General features: G+C 41.2%; 2 protein-coding genes across 12 annotated transcripts in view; one reads left to right on the top strand and one right to left on the bottom strand.

Annotated features, from left to right (window-relative positions):
* Positions 1–18197, bottom strand: part of ripor3 (RIPOR family member 3) — a 186002-nt gene extending 167805 nt beyond the window's left edge. For 8 of the 10 annotated variants that reach the window (XM_069883644.1, XM_069883646.1, XM_069883643.1 and 5 more), the window contains exon 1: positions 17958–18193. The gene's annotated coding sequence lies outside the window, so the exon portion shown is untranslated. Of the gene's footprint in view, positions 1–17957 lie in introns of all 10 variants that reach the window. The other 2 variants (XM_069883659.1, XM_069883657.1) reach the window with 2 other exon arrangements.
* Positions 18198–18291: 94 nt separating this feature from the next.
* Positions 18292–24850, top strand: part of LOC138735597 (partitioning defective 6 homolog beta-like) — a 45301-nt gene continuing 38742 nt past the window's right edge. Inside the window, exons 1-2 of one of the 2 annotated variants that reach the window (XM_069883640.1) lie at positions 18292–18579; positions 20118–20340. In XM_069883640.1, the coding sequence (XP_069739741.1) occupies positions 18517–18579; positions 20118–20340 (286 nt within the window). In that variant the 5' untranslated portion in view covers positions 18292–18516. Of the gene's footprint in view, positions 18580–18902; positions 18962–20117; positions 20341–24850 lie in introns of those variants that run through there. The other variant, XM_069883641.1, reaches the window with a different exon arrangement.

The raw sequence follows: 24850 nt of genomic DNA, 5'->3' as shown, positions 1-24850 counted from the left end.
ATTTTTGTGTATTCCAGCTAATGAATCTTTGCTTTACATCCTCGTTGGAAAGTACATCCTTTTTCTGGTAATGAGACTAAACTGTACATGATAGTATTTTTTTTTGGGAGGGTTTTAATAATTGCAATAAGTCACAATTTTCCTAACTCATTTTCAAACCCTCTCATTATGAAATCTATAATCATCTAATGTACCTGCATATTGACAAGTTATTTGGTTACAAGCTCAAAGAAGTCTGCTTGCATATCAACATTACTCAATCTTTCTCCATTTAACAAACACACTGCTTTTCTGTTACAGTCACCTAAGTAGATGATTTCACAATTTTCCACATCTGCCATGTTATTTCAAAATACTTTGGGGGAATTCTTCCTTGAGATACTTTGGATTCTTCAGTGAAAAGTAATTTCTCAATATTGTTTGTGGTCATACCAAAAGATTGATATGGCAAAATTTTCATGATCTGGAGCCTGAATTCATTTGAAAATGATGTAGATTGGATTGCTTTCAGTAACTACCAGATATTTTTTCAGTATTTTAAGTGGAACTGATATCAGGAATTTTATTTTTACAGTCCTCCAATTTGATCCTTCCTATTTTGCTTTTGTCCTTTGATATAGCTACACTAGTCTAATTAATGTTTTTAGGTGTTGGCTACCATACCAAATTAAAATGTCCTCAATTAACAAAATTTTTGATTTCTGTTGTTTTCTTGTAAGTAAACCCCAAGCACAAGTATCATGACATAAACAAATTTCATGCAATCTACTAACTATACACATCGCAAACAAGAAATGAAAATTGCTATAATAGCAACAAGTGAAATAAGTATTCTGATACATGCAGGTATTCTGTGATCCTTACCAGCTTCTCTGAAGAATTCTGCTTGACCATCTGAAACTGCATTTAGTTAAATTCTGTGTGTTTTATGCACGGTTCTTTTAGTTCATTCATAATTGAGTTATGAACCACATGACAATGATTTTCCTGGTCTAAAAACAAGCTCAATGAATGTTGATTGAATACCTTATGACAGCCAGGTGCTATCAATGGAGCAATACAATTTGTTGCTCTTTACGGTTTTGTTCCAAGTGATTGATTTATTTTCTTCATTTTTTTTGGCCAGTTGCTTGAGGCTGCCGGTGCCTTGTATTCCAGATACTAGGGGTTTTACTGTAGGTTGAAGTTGGTGGGGAACATTGGCCAGGTTCTTCAAAAGCTGCTTTTGAGCTTAGTAGGTTGTTACCTCACTTAATACGATTTATTCATAAGACAATGACATAGGAGGAGAAATAGGCCATCGAGTCTGCCCTGCTATTCAATCATCAGCTAATCCATTTTCCCCACTCAGCCCTCTGCCCAGCTTTCTCCCCATAACCTTTGATGCCCTGGCTAATCAAGAACCAATCAATTTCTTCCTTACATATTCCCAATGACTTGGCCTCCACGACTGCCTGTAGTAACAAATTCTAGAGGTTCACCTCCAGCTAAAGGAATTCTTCTGCATCTCTGTTCTAAGTGGACATCCTTCAAGCCTGAAGTTGTCCCCCTATGTCCTTGACTCTCCCACCATGGGAAACGACATTTCTACATCTACTATGACCATGCCTTTCAACATTCAAAATGTTTTAATGAGATCCCTCCCTCATTCTCCTAAATTGCAATGAGCTCAGGCCAAGAGCTGTCAAACACTTCTCATATGATAACACTTACATTCCTGGAATCATAGTTACATTGCTCCTCTGAACCCTCTCCAATGTCAGCACATCCTTTCTTAAATGAGGAGCCCAAAACTGCTCACAATACATACAAATCAAAATTTAATATGATTGAGAGTTAAGTTAAAAAAGGTTTCAGTGAGAAGTACTGTGACAGAATATCTTTCTTTGGCTTGACTTCGCGGACGAAGATTTATGGAGGGGGTAAAAAGTCCACGTCAGCTGCAGGCTCGTTTGTGGCTGACAAGTCCGATGCGGGACAGGCAGACACGACTGCAGCGGTTGCAAGGGAAAATTGGTGGGTTGGGGTTGGGTGTTGGGTTTTTCCTCCTTTGCCTTTTGTCAGTGAGGTGGGCTCTGCGGTCTTCTTCAAAGGAGGTTGCTGCCCGCCAAACTGTGAGGCGCCAAGATGCACGGTTTGAGGCGTTATCAGCCCACTGGCGGTGGTCAATGTGGCAGGCACCAAGAGATTTCTTTAGGCAGTCCTTGTACCTTTTCTTTGGTGCACCTCTGTCACGGTGGCCAGTGGAGAGCTCGCCATATAACACGATCTTGGGAAGGCGATGGTCCTCCATTCTGGAGACGTGACCCATCCATCCTGTGACAGAATATATTGTGCTTTATATTGTATAGAGATATGATTTTGGGAGATAAAGTATGGGAGATCTCATTTAAAATACTGGAGCTCTGCTCAAGCTAGTCAGGCCAGTCAGAATGCCTTTGCAAAAGCTTTGGGGAGTGCCCAAGGGACTTCACAAATGGATTGTTGTTTTGAAAAACAACATATGAAATAACTCGGAGAATTAGGTTCAGAGCCGCAGTCTGTCAGAGTGAAGGTTGCTGTTCTAAGAGGGCCATGTGGTTTTGCAAGCAGGGAGAGTAAAACGGGCTTTTCTCTGGGAGAGAGAGAGAGAGAGAGAGAGAGAGAGAATTCAGTTCAGCAGCAGCAGCTGGGACTGGAACAGGACAAGCTGGCAAGCTTGTGGAAAAACCCTATTTTGAAGACCGGTTATGAGTGCTTAGTTCAGCGTGGTCTAAGGCCTTGTGGTCCATACAAGAGGAAAGGACTGGCTGCCTAATGTTTAATTTGAAATAAGAGAAACAAAAAGGAACTCTGTGGTGACCTGAAAGAAAGAGGTTATCATCTGGAAAACCCTGAAGGGGCAAGTTTCTTTGGCAAGACACTGATGTGGCTGATTAGAAGGGATCAGTTTGTGTCCAATGAACAACAAATATCTCTCTGAAAACCGACAAGAACCTTCCTGAGCGGTAACCATTTACCTTTCAAGTACCAAAGCCTGGTGAACTTCATTAATGTTAAATTCTGTGCACAGTATAAGAATTGCCTGCAACCAGTGAACTTGGAGGAATGAGAAGTGAGATTAGACTGTGAATTAAAGAACTTTTCTACACGTTAACACAAATTACATACACAGGTGCTTAGTTAAGTTTGATCCTGTTTTCATGTCTAAAGATAACTAAAAGCAACTTTTGTTTAAGTAACCATTTGTCTTGGTGAATATCTATTGCTGCTGGGTTTTGGGGTCCTCTGGGCTTGTAACAGTACCCTCTCTGGAGTTATACTTTTTATCTTCAAGGAGTTAGTATAAACATCTATGCCATATACATGTTCTTGCTCATTCAATGTCATCCTTAACTGAATTACACCTGCCATTAATGCAATTTCTGCACCAGATATGCACTAAATTACAGAATTTTCCACACAATACATTTTAAGAGTACTATCTGGGAAATTAGGCCACACTATTCTGACATGCACTGAGCATTGTCTGGTCTCATTAGCATCAGTGCTATTTCCTGATCAGATCCCAGCCTCAGGCTAGGAATACCATTCAAGTAACTTCCAATACTTAACATATATTCTTTGGGACCTTCCAGGTAGGTACAAACAGCACCACCCTTTCCATTCTTAAGCAGGAGGGAACTGAGGAGTTGATCCGTTGCAGAATAGTGCCACTTTTGAAGAATGTGCTCAGGGGAGCTACTCCACAGATCTTGCCCCCTTCTCTGACATTATTCTCACCCCAGCTGCAATGAAGGTCTGAATTAATGAGATCTGTCCTGACACTTACTTCAGTAAACCCTTAACAGAATGCATTTATGAAGTCCAAAGCATTTAGCTCTGCAAGTAGGCCCCCTTTCTTATTTTGTTACGTTTGTTCCTCACAACAAACATACAGCTGGCTACCCGCCATTTCCTTGAATCTGCCCATCTAGCTAACTCCCTCACCATCAATACCAATTCACAAGTTCAATCCTCCTGATTTCTCAATGGTCGCAATGTCTGATGCTCTCTTAACTTTAAGATTTCCTTTCTCCTGATTCAAAATGCTACAAATCTACAAACAAACTCCCAATTGTGATATCTACATGGTAATACTCCAAACCCTATGCTCTAAAACCCTGGTGTTCAAGAGTCCTGATTCATCTTCACAATGATCTAAACTTTGGATTCCATACTCTTGATGTTTTATTTTAGGCCCTAAATATTTGAAACCTCCAAGATAGTCCAAGAATGTATTTTTGAAAGTTGAACCAGAATATAAATATAGGAATAGTAATCTTTTCTTTGGCTTGGCTTCGTGGACGAAGATTTATGGAGGGGGTAAAAAGTCCACGTCAGCTGCAGGCTCGTTTGTGGCTGACCAGTCCGATGCGGGACAGGCAGACACGATTGCAGCGGTTGCAAGGGAAAATTGGTTGGTTGGGGTTGGGTGTTGGGTTTTTCCTCCTTTGCCTTTTGTCAGTGAGGTGGGCTCTGCGGTCTTCTTCAAAGGAGGCTGCTGCCCGCCAAACTGTGAGGCGCCAAGATGCACGGTTTGAGGCGTTATCAGCCCACTGGCGGTGGTCAATGGGGCAGGCACCAAGAGATTTCTTTAGGCAGTCCTTGTACCTTTTCTTTGGTGCACCTCTGTCACGGTGGCCAGTGGAGAGCTCGCCATATAATACGATCTTGGGAAGGCGATGGTCCTCCATTCTGGAGACGTGACCCATCCAGCGCAGCTGGATCTTCAGCAGCGTGGACTCGATGCTGTCGACCTCTGCCATCTCGAGTACCTCGACGTTAGGGGTGTGAGCGCTCCAATGGATGTTGAGGATGGAGCGGAGACAACGCTGGTGGAAGCGTTCTAGGAGCCGTAGGTGGTGCCGGTAGAGGACCCATGATTCGGAGCCGAACAGGAGTGTGGGTATGACAACGGCTCTGTATACGCTTATCTTTGTGAGGTTTTTCAGTTGGTTGTTTTTCCAGACTCTTTTGTGTAGTCTTCCAAAGGCGCTATTTGCCTTGGCGAGTCTGTTGTCTATCTCATTGTCGATCCTTGCATCTGATGAAATGGTGCAGCCGAGATAGGTAAACTGGTTGACCGTTTTGAGTTTTGTGTGCCCGATGGAGATGTGGGGGGGCTGGTAGTCATGGTGGGGAGCTGGCTGATGGAGGACCTCAGTTTTCTTCAGGCTGACTTCCAGGCCAAACATTTTGGCAGTTTCCGCAAAGCAGGACATTTCTAAATATTGCCTTTGTTATTCTTTGTAGTAGAGGTCACATGTTAGGGAAGTACCACCCGTATAGCCATGGGAAGGAGATCCACAACATTTATTGCTGGTACATCCTGCAGCCAATGTTTACCAATGCTGAAGAGAATAAATATTTCAGGTAGTCTGTTTCTTTATGTTTGAAGGTGCGAGTTTGTTTCCCCAGTGCTATTGGAGATATTGCACAGTGATTTTGAAACTATTAGCCTCCAAATACAATGATGCTCAGGGATCCAATACAATGTATATATATCCTTGGGGATGAGAGCATAAGTGATAAAAACCTAGCCCCTCAAGCCTTCCCTGCCATTTACTAATTGTACCTCAACTCTGCATTTTTATTTGCCTGCTATAACTTTTCATATCCTTGCTTATTAGACACCAATCTACCTCTGCTTTTAAAAATATACAAAGACTCTATTTTCACCATCCTTTGGAGAAGAAGGTTCCGAAGCCCGATGGAAATAATTTTACCTTATTCCCTTTTCAAATAGACAACCGATGTTTTTAAACAATGACCCATAGTTCTATAGTCACAATCGGTTGATCTGGGTTAAAATAACTAAAACTATTTTATCCTTTGGAAATATGCACAAACAAAGCCCTATCTTCATCTCACCCTTGATATTATACCTCTCCTCTCCCACAAAGTTCAAGCTTTCATATGAAATATAATGAAAAGCCTACTCTCTCTTCAATTTTGACATTGAGGAACAGGCCATCTGCAAGGGAGGAAGATATATGCAAGCTCAACATTCCATTAGTCAGAAGGAGACCATTCTACAGCAGTGAGACCTCAACCACTGCAAGAGAGCATAAGAAATCTATTAGACCAATTATCTTTTTCTTCCTTTTTGGAGGTATCAGGAACAATCTCCAGAACACCATGATTTAGATCATGAAGAACAGTTAGAATCAAAAGGGCCATTCACTCTGGTCCAAACAAACAGTTTCGAGCACCCTTTCACATTACCAACTTGGTATCGCAGAGCTAAGGCAAGCCCAACCTCCTGCAGCGACATCCTGAGTGATGTATTACACTCTCGCAGGCGGTGAATGCTTCGTTCTATAAGAAGATTACCCACACCTCACTCCAGCCCAGCCCTTTCCAGGTGGAGAGGGGAAGAAAGTGTGGGGGAGTGTTATGAGTGTGAAAACAGGTGAACACAGTTTTGTAGTAAATTATTTTATTTACAGAATACAGGCATGAGAAAATGGTAATGGGGATAACACACGAACACTGTTTTTAGCAAGCACGGGAAAGTGGTAGTGGGAATAAAACACATATGAGCAGGGAAAAATCTAACCTTAACACTAACCATGACCCTAACCCTAGGTTTGATGCTAACCCTAGATCTGCCAAATTGAGAACATTCAGAAAGCACAAAATTTGACACCAAGTCTACCAGATTGTGAGCAAGCTGGTCTGTGGGTTTGTCCTCATTCTGAACAGTCTGAAGCCCACCACCTGCTCCCCCACTGACAGCCTGCCACCAGCCCCCAACGATAGGGAGCAGATTAGTAAAAAATTACTTAAGGTGGTATGTGAGCGGAAAGAAAAATTTTGAAAACCACTGTTATACGCAGTAGATTTTCCCATGCTCTTTTATACATTGTACGTGTTTGTTTTATTTAAATTGTGCGTGCATTTTCACACACTCCTTTATACATTGCACACATATGTTTTATTAAATTAGGCATGTATTTTCCCATGCTCATTTATACATTGTGTGCTTGTCTTATTAAATTGTGCGTGTTTTTTCACACTCTTTTATACATTGTGCACATGAGTATTATTCCCGCTATGATTTTCCCACACTCTTACATTAATTGTGTGTTAATAAAAGTAACATTTGATAACAAAACCTTGTGTCTAGACTCATCTCTCAATGACCAGTGCGGGGACCACATCGTTACTGTCAGTGTTACCATTATCATCCTGATTTCAACCTGGCGTACAAGTCCGGGAGAATATTTTTAAGCCATTTTTTTGGAATAATAAGTGGGTCTAACATGCTGTCACATACAGCTTGCTGAGTAAAAAGACACACTGACCTGGAAAAAAGCTGGCTTTGTTTGTTTCAGCGCAAATGACCAATGTCAGCATACCAGAGGCTCTTCATAATGGAAAAATCATGCGAATGCTGTGTAAAAAACATATTTTTTGCTCTTTCCATTCCCTGCCTCTTTAAGAGCCTCTCACGCACACAAGAACATCATCAGTGCATCACCATTCACATTGGGAGACCCAGTATGCTGATTTGAAACAGATTGGCTTTGATACTATCTCCCAAGGTGGTTAATTCCCAGGTCAATTCGGAGCTCCCCCCTTACCAGGTTGGGGAGTTCACACTGGAAGGTGACCTGGTGAAATGCCAGTTAATTCCCACTTTCAAGTGCCAGTGTGAAAAGGGCTAAAGGAACAGGAGCTCGAAGAGTAAAATTAGTAGAAGTATAGTTGATGAGGAGGAGAGGGATAAAACAATGAACTTGGGTACAGTGCATCAATATGCCTGACACTCCCATTACACCACCTCAGAGACAGGCATCAAGTTTCACACCTCAGATGAGTGTCAGGAAATGAATATATCCAATAACAAGTCTGATGCAGATGTATGGTCAAATCCAGAATATTTCTAGAAAGACAGAGCACTCCATTTTTAACCCCATATATATATGTTAAGACAGAACACTGTGATCACCTAGGCAAGTTGAAGGTATACTTCTTTACAGGGCTCAGCAACAATCCTGTCATATAGGAACAAAACACACTGGAGCAGCTTGAAGCTCAAAAAAACTAGCAATGTATCAACAGGACACAGCTTGAGTCAGGATAGAACAGCAAGATGCCAGTCAAAAGCAGATCACTGCTCTCCACGGACTCATGTCTATTAACTATGAGCAGTCCACAGTTTTATAGGAGTAAAGAGTTGCACAAATAATAATCGAGCTGTTTTTCATGAACAGAGCAACCTGATGCATTGAAGCATATCAGGTTGCTCCCCTACTAACCAGGGAGAGAGCACATAGAAGCAGATACCTCCCAAAAAAAACTGTAATAGCATACGAGAACTTGTTTCTCGTTTGCAGAAGCAGGAAAACATACTCCCTCTATTCACATACCTCATCGTTATGAGAAAAATCTGCTAAGATTGCACAGTGTTGACTGAAATTCAAGATCTGCCAGCTGGGTCGGCTTTGGGTTCAAAAGTTTAAACAATGTAACCTGTTGTTAAGACATTGAAACCTACTTGCAAGGTTGAAAAATGGAAAAGACACAAGTTATGTAATTCTACTGAAAACTTCTATGATTTTCTATTCAGATAACATTATGAAGTTTTCTTAAGGCATCCACACTGTGGAACTGTATTTTCATTTAGGCAATTAACAGTTAACTGCAGAGAAAATAGATGTAACAATAGTGTCAAACACAAGCTATTGAAGGAACTCAGGAGATCAAGCAGCATCAGTGGGAGAAAAGGAATGGAGCATTTTATCGCAACCGGGGAAATGTAGAACAGAGTTTATAAATTTATGGTTCTATGCTCTAGAAGGCAGTGTAAAGAGAGCAGGTTGGGAGGAATGAGACTGAGGTGAGATTGTTGAACCAGGTCGAGTTGAAACATGAGAGACAAAGGCAGTAGATTGGCAGATGCCATGCAACAAAGAGGGAGGCAAGAAAAATAAATGGGTCAAGTGGTGAGTCAAACAGTGAAATGGGTGATTAGAAGGCAGGGGTTACCAAAAGATGATAACAATGGTGGGATAAAGGGAGACTAGATGGAATAGGGGGTGGGAGAAGAGCAGAAGAATCAGTAGGAAGATATGGGTGAAGAGGGATAGAACCAAAGAGGAGGGAGAATGATAATTTTGAGAGAATTACAATACAAGAGCAAGGATGTAAGACCATAAGGTATTGGAGAAGAAGCAGATTGTTTGGCCCGTCGAGTCTGCTTTACCATTCCATGATGAGCTGATCCATTCTTCCACTCAGCCCTACTCCCCTCCCTTCTCCCCATAACCTGTGATACCCTACCTATCAATCTCTGCCTGAAATACTTTTAACAATCTAGCCTCCACAGACATCCCTGGCAGCAAATTCCAGAGGTTCACCACTCTCTGGGTAAAGAAATTCCTCCACATCTCTGTTTTAAATGGGGACCCTTGAATCCTGAGGTTTGTTCCTCTTGTCTTTGACCTCACCATGGGAAATAACTTTACTACATCTACTCTATCCAGGCCTTTCAAGATGCAAAATGCTTCTGAGGTCCCCCCCTCTTCTTCTGAACTCCAAGAGCCGTCAAACAAAATCATTCCAATTTTATAAATCTTTTCTGAACCCTCTCCAATGCTAGCACATCCTTCCTTAAATAAGGAGCCCAAAACTGTACCCTCCAAGTGAGGCCTCAGCAGTACTTTATAAAGTGTCAACATCACATCCCTGCTCTAATATTCTATTCCTTTAGAAATGTATGCCATCATTGAATTTGTCTTCACCACAGACTCAACCTGGAGGTTTCTGCACAAGGACTCCCAAGTCCCTTTAAACCTCCTAATTTAGAAATTTCTCCCCCTCCAATTAATAGTCTGCCTTTCATTGCCATCTACCAAAGTACATGACCATAGCAGGAGACTGGGGCTGAAAGGAAAAAAAGATTAACCATGATTGAAATGGTGGAGCAGGCTTGATGGGCTGTTTTTCAAGTTCATGTTTATTTATCATCCAATTGTAAAAGTGGATTCTGATGAAACAGCATTCTCTGGTCCATGGTGCAATAAAAGTGCAAACACCCATACAGACATAACATACATACAGACAAACTATACATATGCATAGAATCTAATATATGTCTTTGACATATATATAAAAATAAATATTAGTAATAATATATAGAATCACAGTGAGTTGCTTTAGCAGTTCAGCAGTCATTCATCAGTCTCACTCTTCATGGGAAGAAACTGTTGCTTAGCCTGGAGTATTTGGCATGAATACTGCTGTATCGCTTTCCTGATGGGAGTAGTGTGGTGGGGTCCTCACCGATTTTGCGAGCCCTCTTCAGACAACGATCTTGGTAAATCACATTGTATCACCAACACCCGGCTGCTGGGGCTGGGGTGTGGTGGGAGACCTCAGTGATTCTCCCTGCCAGTTTTATAATATTGTGGATTGATCTCTGATCCAATGCTTTACAGCAAGCGTACCACACTGTGATGCAGCTAGCCAGGATGCTCTTGATAGAGCTCGTAAAAAGTTGATAACAGTGGTCGGTGGCCTTGCCAGCCTCTGTCTTTTCAGGAAGTGCAGCTGCCGTTACAACTTCCTGACAAATGAGGAGATGGTATGTGTCCAGATCGGTCACTTCTTAAATTGACTCTGAGTAAATTGGTGCTTTCTACTACCAAGCTATGAATGTGTAGTGGAGGGTGGTCATCCCATGTTCTCTTGAAGTACATGTTGTCTTGTCCATGTTGAGACTCAGGTTGTTATTCTTGCACCATTTCACAAGATTTTCCACCTTTTATCTGGATGTGATTCATCATCTGTTGGAGCTTGATCTAGCATTGCAGTCATAGGTCATCAGTGTGAACAGGAACAGACTGAGCACACAGCCCTGAGATGTGCCAGTGTTCAGCTGCCAATCAATATAGACAGTGATCTTTCTACAGTCCAGAATCTAGTTACAGAGAGAGGTGTTGAGTCCCAGTGAGGACAGCTTCTCCACCAGTCTGTGGGGTATGATTGTATTAATTGCAGAGCTGAAGTCAATGAAAAGCAGCTAGATGTGCGTCATTCACCAGGTGGGTTAGGATGAAGTGGTGGGACATGGCTATAGCGTCTTATTTTACTGCAATGATTGCAAAAGTCCCTCAAATGCAAAGTTGATCACTATTTTGCAGTTCTATTCCCTACTTGCTCTTATAGTACAAATCATAGGCATTACTAGAGGTTAGACTCCTACAAAAGGGAAAAATATGAGGGAGCTGACAGAGAGATCTTCATGTTGTTCTTTCTCCATGATTCCACTAATGCAGGGACTGCATTAGTAAATGCTATTTACAGAAGTAAATGCTATGCTACTGTCAAGTATGCCCCATTATTCACCTTGGAATGGCTTAAAATGAAATCATTGGTATTTTTCCTGCTGATTTCTGAGCTCAACCTCTAAGGTTCCAATTGTTCTTTCTCTTCTTCCTCTGGCATCAGACTGTTAGGCACCTTTAAACTAACATGAGCATTTTCAGGAAACCTGTAATGTTTCCCCCTTCTATTCTTGTACTTGTTTGACTCATGTTGCATCTGTCCCAAATTATGTAGAAGGATAATGTGACTAACCTGGAAAATAGGAGGTAGCCCTAAACTCTCTTCAAGAATCTATTCTTCCAGCCAGTACCAATTTCTCAAAATGTCCAGCTGTACAGACACCCTCAAAATTAACTCATCTGTACATCCCAGAAATGTGCAATCATTATCAGGACATTCTTTTTATCCATAGCATGAAAATTGAAGGAACGGAAATTTTGTAAAATGATCTGGGTTATTAAGAAGAGTACAGTTTTTTTTTTAAATTTTTTTATTTTTCACACCATAAATCACATTAGCCATGATATACACTATTTCTTTTCACACATATACAGTGACTTTTTCTCCCCCCCCCCCTTTCCTCCCAAACCACCCCCCCACCCCCCCCTCTCATCCATTTTAGGTATACAATCTAGGTTGCATTAAGCCAGTCAGACAATGTTGTCATTCAACAAAATTACACCAGAAATTCTACTGAGTCCATTCTTTTCTTTCCTTCTCCTTCCATCAACTTAGGTAATGTTTGTCCCCGGTAGGTTTTCGCTATTGTATTTAATGTAAGGCTCCTATACTTGTTCGAATATTTCAATATTATTTCTTAACCAATATGTTATTTTTTCTAATGGAATACATTTATTCATTTAAATTTGGTAGTTTCTTCCTTTTAATTTGGTTATGTATTCCATTAATATTTAAAGACATATAGTTCAGCGTAGCCCTTTTATATTTTGTTTATCTTCTCTTTCCGTTTTTCCATCATTACCTTTCCTCCTTTTCCATTTCTGTTTTCTTATTTTCAACTCTTTATAAGACAACATTCCTACAACATCTAACATTTTCCTTATTCTCCTATTTCTATCTTATTTATCCCCAATCTCCCCTTCACCTCCTGAGTTGTCCTTTATCCCTTGTCGGACAACCACATCTCCCCTCTCCATTTGGATTTGCGAATCCACTCGCAAGCGTCAACTGATTTTGCAGTGACCGCTATTTCCCCCCACCCCGCCTCCCCCAGAAAAGATTTCACTTTTCATATGTCACAAAGGTCCCTCTTTTAATTCCCTCCTTATTCTCTCTATTCCATTACCTTCCCTTATTAATTCTTGTCTATACTATCTATATTTTCCTCTAAGTACAGATACATTCATGTATGCTCATTGTCTCTATTCACTCTTATACCTCTTTACCTGCATACATATCAATCGTGATCATTTTTACTCTCATTACCCGTCTTCATCCCTCAGTCTATTTTTGTCTTTACCCACATACATATCAGTCGTGATCATTTTAACTCTCATTACCCGTCTTCCTCCCTCAGTCTATTTTTGTAATTGTTCTGCAAATTTTCGTGCTTCTTCTGGATCCGAGAATAGTCTGTTTTGTTGTCCTGGAATAAATATTTTCAATACCGCTGGATGCTTTAGTATAAATTTATACCCTTTCTTCCATAAAATCGCCTTTGCTGTATTGAACTCTTTTCTCTTCTTTAGGAGTTCAAAACTTATATCTGGATAAATGAAGATTTTTTGCCCTTTATACTCCAGTGGTTTGTTGCCCTCTCTTACTTTTTCCATTGTCTTCTCCAGTACCTTTTCTCTTGTAGTATATCTTAGGAATTTTACTACAATAGATCTTGGTTTTTGTTGTGGTTGTGGTTTAGAGGCCAATACTCTATGTGCCCTTTCTATTTCCATTTCATGCTGTAGTTCTGGACATCCTAGGGTCTTAGGGATCCACTCTTTTATAAACTCCCTCATATTCTTGCCTTCTTCATCTTCCTTAAGGCCCACTATCTTTATGTTATTTCTTCTGTTATGGTTTTCCATTGTATCTATTTTTTGAGCTAGTAGTTCTTGTGTCTCTTTAGTTTTTTTATTAGATTTCTCCAATTTCTTTTTTAAGTCTTCTACCTCCATTTCTGCTGCTACTGCCCGCTCTTCCATCTTGTCCATTTTTTTTCCCATTTCTGTTAAGGTCATCTCCATTTTAATTATTTTCTCCTCTGTGTTGTTTATTCTTTTTCTTAAATCCTTAAATTCCTGTGTTTTCCATTCTTTAAATGACTCCATGTATCCTTTAATAAGAGCAAGTATATCCTTTACCTTGCCTTTCTTTTCTTCTTCTATTTCACCATACTCTTCCTCTTCTTCTTCCTCTGGGTTGACCATCTGTTGTTTCTTTGCTGCCCTTTCCTCCTCTTCTTTCTTGTTTCCATTGTCTTCTGTGGTCTCTTCTTGCTGCAGGTGTTCTGCAGCTGTCGTTGCCGGCTGTGGAGATCGACTCCCCAGCTGGTCCCCCCTCCCGTCGGTGTGTTTTTTTTCATTCGCATCGCGCATGCGCGAAACTTCGCGCATGCGCGGTTGCGCACTTTTGCTCGGCTCTGCGAGCCATTTTTGTAGTCCATTATTTACCGACCTGAGGGAGCGGGTTTCTCTCTCCGCAGCGGGCCTCTTCGGACAGGTAAGGCCTTCACCTTTTTCCTCCTTTGTCTTCTCTTCCTCTCTTCTTACCGTTGCTTTCGACTTTTCTTTTTTTGTCGCCATCTTCTTTCCACCTTTATACTCACTTTTCTGTAACTTTTATTTCTGTGCCTTTGTGTTTTCTCTTGTTTTTCCCGACTTTTCTGGAGAGGGCTGGAGTTCACCGTCCGGCCACTACTCCATCGCGTGACTCCTCCCAAGAAGAGTACAGTTAATGGCTTCCATCACTTGCAAAAAGCTAGCAATACAAGAAACCCAAGTTCCCAAAATGCCACCTGTTCCTCAAGGAAATGATTTCTTTGTGAATACAACATTTAATTGCCTTCTCTGATACAGCAGTGAAGACCAAGTTGGGAAAGATCGTTGAGCAACTGTATTGAACTCCTTTCTCTTCTTTAGGAGTTCAAAACTTATATCTGGATAAATGAAGATTTTTTGCCCTTTATACTCCAGTGGTTTGTTGCCCTCTCTTACTTTTTCCATTGTCTTCTCCAGTACCTTTTCTCTTGTAGTATATCTTAGGAATTTTACTACAATAGATCTTGGTTTTTGTTGTGGTTGTGGTTTAGAGGCCAATGCTCTATGTGCCCTTTCTATTTCCATTTCTTGCTGTAGTTCTGGACATCCTAGGGTCTTAGGGATCCAATCTTTTATAAACTCCCTCATATTCTTGCCTTCTTCATCTTCCTTAAGGCCCACTATCTTTATGTTATTTCTTCTGTTATAATTTTCTATTATATCTATTTTTTGAGCTAACAGTTCTTGTGTCTCTATCGCTTTTTTATTAGATTCCTCCAATTTCTTTTTTAAGTCTTCTACCTCCATTTCTGCTGCTACTGCCCGCTCTTCCATCTTTTCCATTTTCTTTCCCATTTCTGTTAAGGTCATATCTATTTTATTCATTTTCTCTTCTGTGTTGTTTATTCTTTTTCTTAAATCATTAAATTCCTGTGTTTGCCATTCTTTAAATGACTCCATGTATCCTTTAATAAGAGAAAGTACAACCTTTATCTTGCCTTTCTTTTCTTCTTCTATTTCACTGTACTCTTCCTCTTCTTCTTCCTCTGGGTTGGCCATCTGTTGTTTCTTTGTTGCCCTTTTCTTCTCTTCTTTCTTGTTTCCATTGTTTCTGTGTTCTCTTCTTGCTGCAGGTGTTCTGCAGCTGTCGTTGCCGGCTGTGGAGATCGACTCCCCAGCTGGTCCCCCCTCCCGTCGGTGTGTTTTTTTTCATGCGCGGTTGCGCACTTTTACTCGGCTCAGCGAGCCATTTTTGTAGTCCACTATCTACCGACCTGAGGGAGCGGGTTTCTCTCTCCACCGCGGGCCTCTTTGGACAGGTAAGGCCTTCACCTTCTTCCTCCGTTGTCTTCTCTTCCTCTCTTCTTACCGTTGCTTTCGATTTTTCTTTTTTTGTCGCCATCTTCTTTCCACCTTTATACACACTTTTCTTTAACTTTTATTTCTGTGCCTTTGTGTTTTCCTTTGTTTTTCCCGACTTTTCTGGAGAGGGCTGGAGTTCACCGTCCGGCCACTACTCCATCGCGTGACTCCTCCCAAGAAGAGTACAGTTAATGGCTTCCATCACTTGCAAAAAGCTAGCAATACAAGAAACCCAAGTTCCCAAAATGCCACCTGTTCCTCAATGAAATGATTTCTTTGTGAATACAACATTTAATTGCCTTCTCTGATACAGCAGTGAAGACCAAGTTGGGAAAGATCGTTGAGCAACTGTATTGAACTCCTTTCTCTTCTTTAGGAGTTCAAAACTTATATCTGGATAAATGAAGATTTTTTGCCCTTTATACTCCAGTGGTTTGTTGCCCTCTCTTACTTTTTCCATTGTCTTCTCCAGTACCTTTTCTCTTGTAGTATATCTTAGGAATTTTACTACAATAGATCTTGGTTTTTGTTGTGGTTGTGGTTTAGAGGCCAATGCTCTATGTGCCCTTTCTATTTCCATTTCTTGCTGTAGTTCTGGACATCCTAGGGTCTTAGGGATCCAATCTTTTATAAACTCCCTCATATTCTTGCCTTCTTCATCTTCCTTAAGGCCCACTATCTTTATGTTATTTCTTCTGTTATAATTTTCTATTATATCTATTTTTTGAGCTAACAGTTCTTGTGTCTCTATCGCTTTTTTATTAGATTCCTCCAATTTCTTTTTTAAGTCTTCTACCTCCATTTCTGCTGCTACTGCCCGCTCTTCCATCTTTTCCATTTTCTTTCCCATTTCTGTTAAGGTCATATCTATTTTATTCATTTTCTCTTCTGTGTTGTTTATTCTTTTTCTTAAATCATTAAATTCCTGTGTTTGCCATTCTTTAAATGACTCCATGTATCCTTTAATAAGAGAAAGTACAACCTTTATCTTGCCTTTCTTTTCTTCTTCTATTTCACTGTACTCTTCCTCTTCTTCTTCCTCTGGGTTGGCCATCTGTTGTTTCTTTGTTGCCCTTTTCTTCTCTTCTTTCTTGTTTCCATTGTTTCTGTGTTCTCTTCTTGCTGCAGGTGTTCTGCAGCTGTCGTTGCCGGCTGTGGAGATCGACTCCCCAGCTGGTCCCCCCTCCCGTCGGTGTGTTTTTTTTCATGCGCGGTTGCGCACTTTTACTCGGCTCAGCGAGCCATTTTTGTAGTCCACTATCTACCGACCTGAGGGAGCGGGTTTCTCTCTCCACCGCGGGCCTCTTTGGACAGGTAAGGCCTTCACCTTCTTCCTCCGTTGTCTTCTCTTCCTCTCTTCTTACCGTTGCTTTCGATTTTTCTTTTTTTGTCGCCATCTTCTTTCCACCTTTATACACACTTTTCTTTAACTTTTATTTCTGTGCCTTTGTGTTTTCCTTTGTTTTTCCCGACTTTTCTGGAGAGGGCTGGAGTTCACCGTCCGGCCACTACTCCATCACGTGACTCCTCCATCGTTGAGCAACTTAAGTGAAAATAATCTTCATCTCCAAAGTATGAGCAGTTTAGCCATTAGAGTAATATCTAAGGTTCACTGCAGAAAATAACATATCAGTAATGACAGCATTGGAAAACCTTGATTTGCAAATAGGTTGATGGTCAGAGTGGTCCAAATTAAATTTGATGCTTTTGGGGACTGTGCACGTATGGTAAGCCTCTTGTTCCAAAATATACAAGCTCACTGAAACGGCTAGCCATGTGCACAAGACTTCCAGTATCTAGAATTTGTTTGCACCTCAACTTCACATTTATCCATAATCATAGAGCAAATGCAATATATTTGCCCACCTTAAAAACATCTTTGCATTCTCCTTGCAATAATCCCATTCAGTGACATGCTATTAACAAATTCATAAATAATTAGACTCCCTTCAGTACCCACCAGTTACCAAGTGCCTCATTGAAACAACTAATTTATCCCAACTCTTTCCTATCTGCGATCTAATTTTTGGTCCATGCTAGTAGAGGACCTACTACTAGCAGGGGGGGGGTTTAAAAAAATCAAAGCATGCACCACTTTGACATGCTAGTAGAGGACCTCTTACACCACAAGTTTTATTTTTGGATACTGACTATATTAAAGGGAGGGGGGCGGTTTAAAAAAAAATCAAAGCATGCACCACTTTGACATGCTAGTAGAGGACCTCTTACACCACCAGTTTTATTTTTGGATACTGACTATATTAAAGGGAGGGGGGGGGTTTAAAAAAAAATCAAAGCATGCACCACTTTGACATGCTAGTGGAGGACCTCTTTCACCACGAGTTTTATTTTTGCATACTGACTATATTAAAGGGGGGGGTTTAAAAAAATCCAAGTATGCACCACTTTCATTTTTATCTGGCTACAAATGTTGGATATATCCCCCTAAAATAAACTATTCGCGTAACAAGACAACATGTGGACTAATTTAGGGAAAATGTAAGAAGTTCAATGAGTTGGCACCTGCAAAATGACACCATGATGAAGATTTGACTTCTTTCTCACAAGCTCGGTCGATGTTTGCTTCTAATTTTGGTGATGCTTATCATTCGGGCCCGGCGGCGAAAGACTGGTTCAATGGGCTCCCTTTGAGGGTGGGCTCTACTAGCCCATTACCTGCTGCAGGTGGGACCATCCCAACCACCACACCCCTTCCTTGGCAACGCCCTCCCGCGACCTCGGTCGGCCCCACAACCGTCAGCGGGCGCGCTCCCGCGAGCTCCTCGGCGGGGGCGCGCGAGCACAGGTGAAACCGAGGCTGGGTTTCCGGGGCGGCTGACGTCATGTGGTCACAAAGTCCGGAGTTTGGGGCAGGTCGTGAGGAGGTGGCGGAGGGAGACGGCGCTCGGTGCGTGGGGCTGCCATTAGCCGCGGCGGCTGCAGTCGTCGTGCGAGGCGCGGAGGGATTTGGCGCGGCTCCAGGGTTCATCTCGCCCACCCAGTGCCCACCCCCTCACTCTGGCTGAGCCGCTGCCCTTCGCAAGGGAGCAAGTGGCCGGAGCGGCCGGGAAACGTTGCGAAAATGATGAAGACTCACCACCGCACGTCCTCCAAATGTGTGGAGACCATCGAGGTGAAGAGCAAGGTGCGTGATTGACCGGTCACGGGGGGAAGCGGCTCGACGCTCGAGTGAGGTCTCATGTCCGTGTGGCGGCCGGTGGGGGTGGGGGACACAGGCCTGTTCTGGGATTTGGGGGGGAATTTTTATAATTCCACTTGTTTCACCATTCAGGTTTTGCTGGATTTTAAAACAATCCCAAGGACATCAATCAAACCCTTTCCTGGGACTGACATTAACTTGTGGGGGGTTTTTGCCAAACTTGACCAGTGATCAGATTTATAAATGCAAATCTGAAGCAATTTCGGATGCACGAAACTCGGTGTGTTCCCCAGTGCCCCCCCCCCCACCACCTCCTCAGTGTGTTGCAAGCTCATTTGAAATGGCAAGGAGAATTCCAATCATCTGGGTACAGACTTTATGAATTTACGATTGCATCTTTATCTAAAATTATACAATTGTCTTGTAGAATTTCACCAGTGGATCCATGCAAGCTTTTTATTGTTTCCCATTGCAAGTTCTCAATGGGAGGTTGTGGTCAAAGACAGCAATTTGGGTGGAATAATTTGGCAGCATCAACATGCAACATTCGTTATTGTCTACGGAACGTCAAACTACAGTGATATGATTTGAAATGAATCAATTGAGCTCACTCTGGCTCCGTTGAATCTCATTTTTAAATGGGTGAAGTGTTGTATATGAACTACAAGTATCTTGGAATTTGTTTCATCTTCCATAAACTAGGATATTTATACTTCTTGAATTAAAACCGTTTCTTCAGAGAGGCCAGGCAGACAAAATTGTTAATTTGTGATAGAAAATAAAATTCTGAATGGTGATAATGTATGATGACAATTGGACTGTGCATGCAGAACACCAAAAAAACTCTTTTATCACCCTCCCGATGTCAAAGATTGTTCCTTATTAATTGATCAGCCATTATAACTATTTAGGAATTGATGAACATTTTTCTGCTTTTAAAATAAATCGTGGGTCTTCTGCTTTTTTTTTAAACTTTCATGTTCTTAATTAGAACTCTTCCCTTTTGGGGAGAATTGCAAGAGCATAAACATATTTTGGTCTATTTGACCTTGTTGAATTATGGTTCTTTAAAGAAATCTTGAATCATGCTGTGTGCCAGAGTTATGAATTTGGATCGAGGCATTTCTTTAAAAAAAATCTTCCGAATCACTTGATAAAATCTTTTATCTAAACTGAACAAAAGTTCCTGGGCCTAAATTTTATCATCGGTGTCCATTACAATTGCAAAGTAAAATGGTGTGGGCTGGCAAAACAAGCAAGTTTTAGATATACAGGTTTTCAATTAAATGTGTTCTGTTCAGTCCCTTGGTACTTTTCTTCCTTTGCACTCTTTCAATGAGTAATGGGAGATTAAGGAATCCCTGTGGAGATTTTATTTTTTGGTTAGTATCAACTGTGATTTTAAGCAATTCATACCAGTATTATTTTTAGAATTCTTCCATTTGAATTCAGTTGACCTCTGAAAATTATCCAAAATTATATAGCTGAAATCTTTTATCCTCTTCCTCCCTTTACCAATTTAGTTTGGGGCTGAATTTCGACGATTTTCTCTGGATCGATCGAAACCTGGAAAGTTTGAAGAGTTTTATGGATTATTGCAGCATGTTCACAGAATCCCAAATGTGGATGTTTTAGTTGGATATGCTGACATTCATGGAGACTTGTTACCAATAAACAATGATGATAACTATTTGAAGGCGATCAAGACAGCAAACCCTCTGCTCAGAGTATTTCTACAAAGAAAAGGTAAGAAAGTTTTTAAAAAAAAAAAAAAAAAAAAAATTTTTTTTAAAGTAATCCCTTTTGGAGAAGTATTGTATATCAGTGGGATCAAAATACAGATCGAAAGGCTGAAGACATGAGGCTTTTACAGATCCTGGAATCTGGAGCAAAAACAAATTGCTGGAGGAACCTGGCAGATCAGAAGCATTTATGAAGGGAATGAAAGTTGTTTTAGTTGAGATACCAGTATTGAGAGCATAAAAGGGAGATAGCCAGTGTAAAGAGGGTGTTAGGGGCTAGCAAGTGATGGGCGGATTTGCATGAGGACGGGTTAATAGATAGATGGAGCCATGAGTAGGAGGTTTCCACTAAGGAGGGATTCAGATTTATTGTCTGAGTACATGCATGACATCACATAACCCTGAGATTCTTTTCCTGCGGGAGAGGCTGAATTACCACTTATTGGGAGTGCAAAATAAAACTACTCCATGTATACATGTAAACAAATAAAGAAATGTAAGCAAACTGCAATACAGAGGAAAAAATGTGCAAAAGTAAAGGCCTTTTTAATATGGGGGGGGGGAGCAAATGTAAAGGCAGATATTCTTTGCCTTTACATGAATTCAACTGCCTTTATAAATTTGCCGATGGCAGGATCAGGATGTGGGTTCAGATTTGTACAAGGAGGTAAGTTCCAGAGGTGGAGGGACCTGCTCCACCTTGCTCCATCAAGACAATGTGACTGCTTGGAGGCGAGCTGATGATATCGCAATGGCGCCATCCACCCGCGACCCAGGAGCCACCACCAGGGCTCCTATGGTGATTGGTGCTGGGGTTAGGGCTCCTTCCTGCCACCCGGCAATGTCCTCTTCCCGTTTTCCCCCTCTGCCCCTCACTTCTTTACCAAGGCTGCCGAGTCTGAGGAGCAGGAGAGAGTGGAAATGGACATGAAAGGTGATGGGGAGTGGAAGCAATCTGCGAGGGCAAGGAGAGTTTGAGTCTGCCGTGCCACCGGGGCAGAGGGTGAAAGGACCCAGGTGCTGAGTTCCACAGCCTGAGAGAAAGGAGGAGAGATGCTGAAGAATGGACATGGGGAAGCAGAGCTGGAGAGTCAAATGGATGAAAGAGGGAAGCAAAGAGCTGGTCTCAGTGTGCCAGAGGAGCAGAGCTGAGCAGAAGAGCTGGAAGGAGCCACCTCAGGTTTTATAACAAGAATCCATTTTTTAAAGTGGGATCAATGGCTGTCTTCATTACTTATAATACCCCACGCTGCTGGAACCCCTCTGCGTTTCCCAGAGCTGTTCCAGCTGCATGGGGGATTATGGATAGTGAAGGCGGCCATTGCTTGGCATGCATGTTTGACCTCACAGCGATTAGTGGCGCTACTGCACCACTCGCCCGCCTCCCTCAGCTCTGGAGGATGGCTCCCGATGCCACACTCCATAAAAAGGTAAATCTGCCTCCCCCCCCCCCCAATGGAACCAGCCTTATTGCTCCATTAAAAACACCTAAGAGTCCTTAAGTCAGTCCCTGATTGAGTTTGTTGAATCTGATTAATGGATAGGTGGAGTGATGAAGGTGAGAAGTGATAAATGGAGATAATATGTAAACATTGCACCTTCTGAACTGTTGACTGAACAGTTTAGAGATTAAATGCAAGGTCCTGATTTAATACTATTCAGTAAGGAAAAATTGTGGCTTCTGTATAGCTATAATGCCAGTATGTATTTTGCCCATTGTGTGTAGATGGTTAAATATTTGTGTTCTTGGATTTCTTCCTTTCATCACTTCAAAAAGAACACATGGAACTGAACTTCTCTGACTGTAACTTCGAGTTCTGAAGGGATTTGTTGGTATTTGGCCTTTGCTAAAGGGATAAATTCGGAACTTGCTGTTATCTGTCAATGCACTCTTGCTGTGAGGCACACATGAAGGCCAGCAACAGTTTAGGTTCACTGAGATTATCCAGAATTATGCCCACTCTTTGTTTGGACATTGACCTACACCTGAAAGTTGATCAGCAAAATTGGCCCTCTGCATATGGTGCAAGTGAGTGTGAAAGGTTGGAGCACATCCGTGACTCAGATGTAGTAAGAACTGGCTCATCTTTTTTTTCAATTTTCAGACATGGGCTCAGTTGTTAAGCATGTCGATTTAAAATCGTGGCTACTAACTATCATGTTACAGACCTTGGGCTAAACAAAGGGAATTGGCTGTATCTTTTGGTATCAACTGTGAAAGCCCATTAGTAGCACAGAATGGACTTTGGTTTTGGTGTCAACCTGCGTTGTTCTTTTTTTCTCCTTACTGAGAACTTGCAGCACTTATTTTTATCAGCATTTTCTTTAAAATAACACTCGAAATCTGAAACACTTTTTGTATTTTGGTCAAAAGAGAAAGACATTGTTATAAACCATGTTATGGTTAGTAAGCATTTTAGACTATCCCTGGATATTTTCCAGGATGTTGTAATCAATATTTCTGAAAGTTTGTATGCTGTTACATGGAAGAACTTGACATTTAGTACCAAGCTTGTTTGGCAGCTTCTGTCATTGGGTGATTTGTGGTTTGACACAATCTACTGTCTCATTTCTAATCATGTTACATTGCATTTGTGGATTTTAGTTTCACCTTTGTGGGTGTAACAGGTTTGTTGAAGGTCTTGTTAACTGAAAGGCAGATTTTGTTTTATTTCAGTTTGAACAAAAATTGCACTAAAACAAAAAATCAATTTTGTTAATGTACATGGAGTTCATAGTATTTTGCAATCATGCACCTCTTGAAATGAGGTAATCATCGACATCATATCATTGCAGATTATTCACCTTGGTCACTCTTGATCCCTGCCATTCATTGCGGAGAAAAGGAAATGGCTCCACAGAATTCTAGCAGGGTGTGCAGGTGGCTAGCTCTGAATTAGTTTAATAAATTGGTAGGTTGTATCTGCAGGTCTGCCAGCATCTTGTAGAACCGTACAACTCTGATAATCCAAAATGGTTGAGACCTATTTTGGATGACTGAATTTTTCAGATAACTGGTCATTTGTTTAAAAAAAATGTCCAGTAACAGAAAATCACTTGTATCAATATTTAAACAACAAGGGAAGGCTTTTTAAGCATTAAAATAATATTTAATTCTTGCCCATTGAGAATCAAATACATGATGATAATACCCCAACCCCCACAATCCCAAGATAAAATGAAGAAAAGGGGGGGAAAAAGTAAGATTGAGAATGGACTGCTGAAAGTATGAAAATCCATTTAATCTAAAATTCATATCTATTTCATCGTTAATGGGATTCCACGCAGGTCTTGGAGGCTGAAGAACATTTAGAAATGGAAAAAATTTAAAAAATTAATTTTTTTTGTAGATACGGGCACCAAATTTGTAAAAATGTAGTGTTTTTTTTTTCCTCAAACTGTATATAATTTTCTGGAGGGGAACACATTTCCCTATTTCTATCATTCCAAACTTGATGCAACAGTGCCTCATAGAGATATTGTATGGGAAATCAGAGTTTGTGTTGGACCCAACTAAGTTTTCTGGGCATTTGAATTCCCCAACCAGTATATGATGCAATCAGTCAGTGTAGCTACATAGTGCTCCTGTAGAATTGGGTGTATTCAATGACATGCCCAATCGCTTCAGACACCTTAGTAAGTATAGATGTGGTTGTCCCTCCTCTGTGCTGGCTCCAGGAAAGATCTACAGTTTGGAATCCTAGAACCTGGAAGGTACTAACCCTCATCACCTCCATTAGTTGTGAGGTCTCTCAGCTTTTTGTTCCTGATCTCAACAATATGTTAAGAGGAAGATTGTTGTGATGCTACCCAACCAGAATTTTGATTAATAAAGTAACTGAAGTAAGTAGAATAAGGTAGTGATAAGGAACTATGTATTTTGGTGGACAAGTCCAACCCCCTCCCCATCAGCCTCACTTTGGGGGTTTTATGGTATATCTGGCATATGTTGACTCCCATTTTCTGGCTGCCTGAGGTGCCCCATTGACCAGCATCCAAGTTGACCCCCCCAAAAAAAAACTGGAGATGGGATGTTGACTGGCATATTTGTTGACCCCTCATTGATTGTGCAGATTGATCTGCTGGGCGTTGGTTGGAGGTGGTTGCTATCATGGAGGGTCCATTGACACAATGCAACATGGCGACGAAAATGTGAAGTGAGTTTTAAGTTGAAAGTGACAGAAATACCAAAGAAAACCATCCTCTGCTCTGCTGCAAGATAATTTGATGTGCATGAGAAGTTGGTTAGGGATTGGGGGAAGAAAGAAGAACCTTTTAAGAAAAATACCAAAAAGGCAATGTTCTTTGAGAAAAGGAATCACTTGTTGGCAGAATGGGTACGTGAACAGAGGCAAGACTGCTACATCGTGACACAAAATAAAATAAGAACATTGGTGGGCCAAGTCGCACCCAGACCTCAGTAATGATTTTGAGGCTACAGTCGGCTGGTGTAACTGTTTCATGAACAGTAAAAATCTGGTATTATGCCAAAAACAAAAATTGCACAGAAACTA

This window comes from Narcine bancroftii, chromosome 6 (genome assembly GCF_036971445.1).
Source record: "Narcine bancroftii isolate sNarBan1 chromosome 6, sNarBan1.hap1, whole genome shotgun sequence".
In the NCBI taxonomy this organism is placed as follows: domain Eukaryota; kingdom Metazoa; phylum Chordata; class Chondrichthyes; order Torpediniformes; family Narcinidae; genus Narcine; species Narcine bancroftii.
The sequence above is the reverse complement of the archived record's forward strand: the minus strand, read 5'-3'. Positions and strand labels throughout refer to the sequence as shown.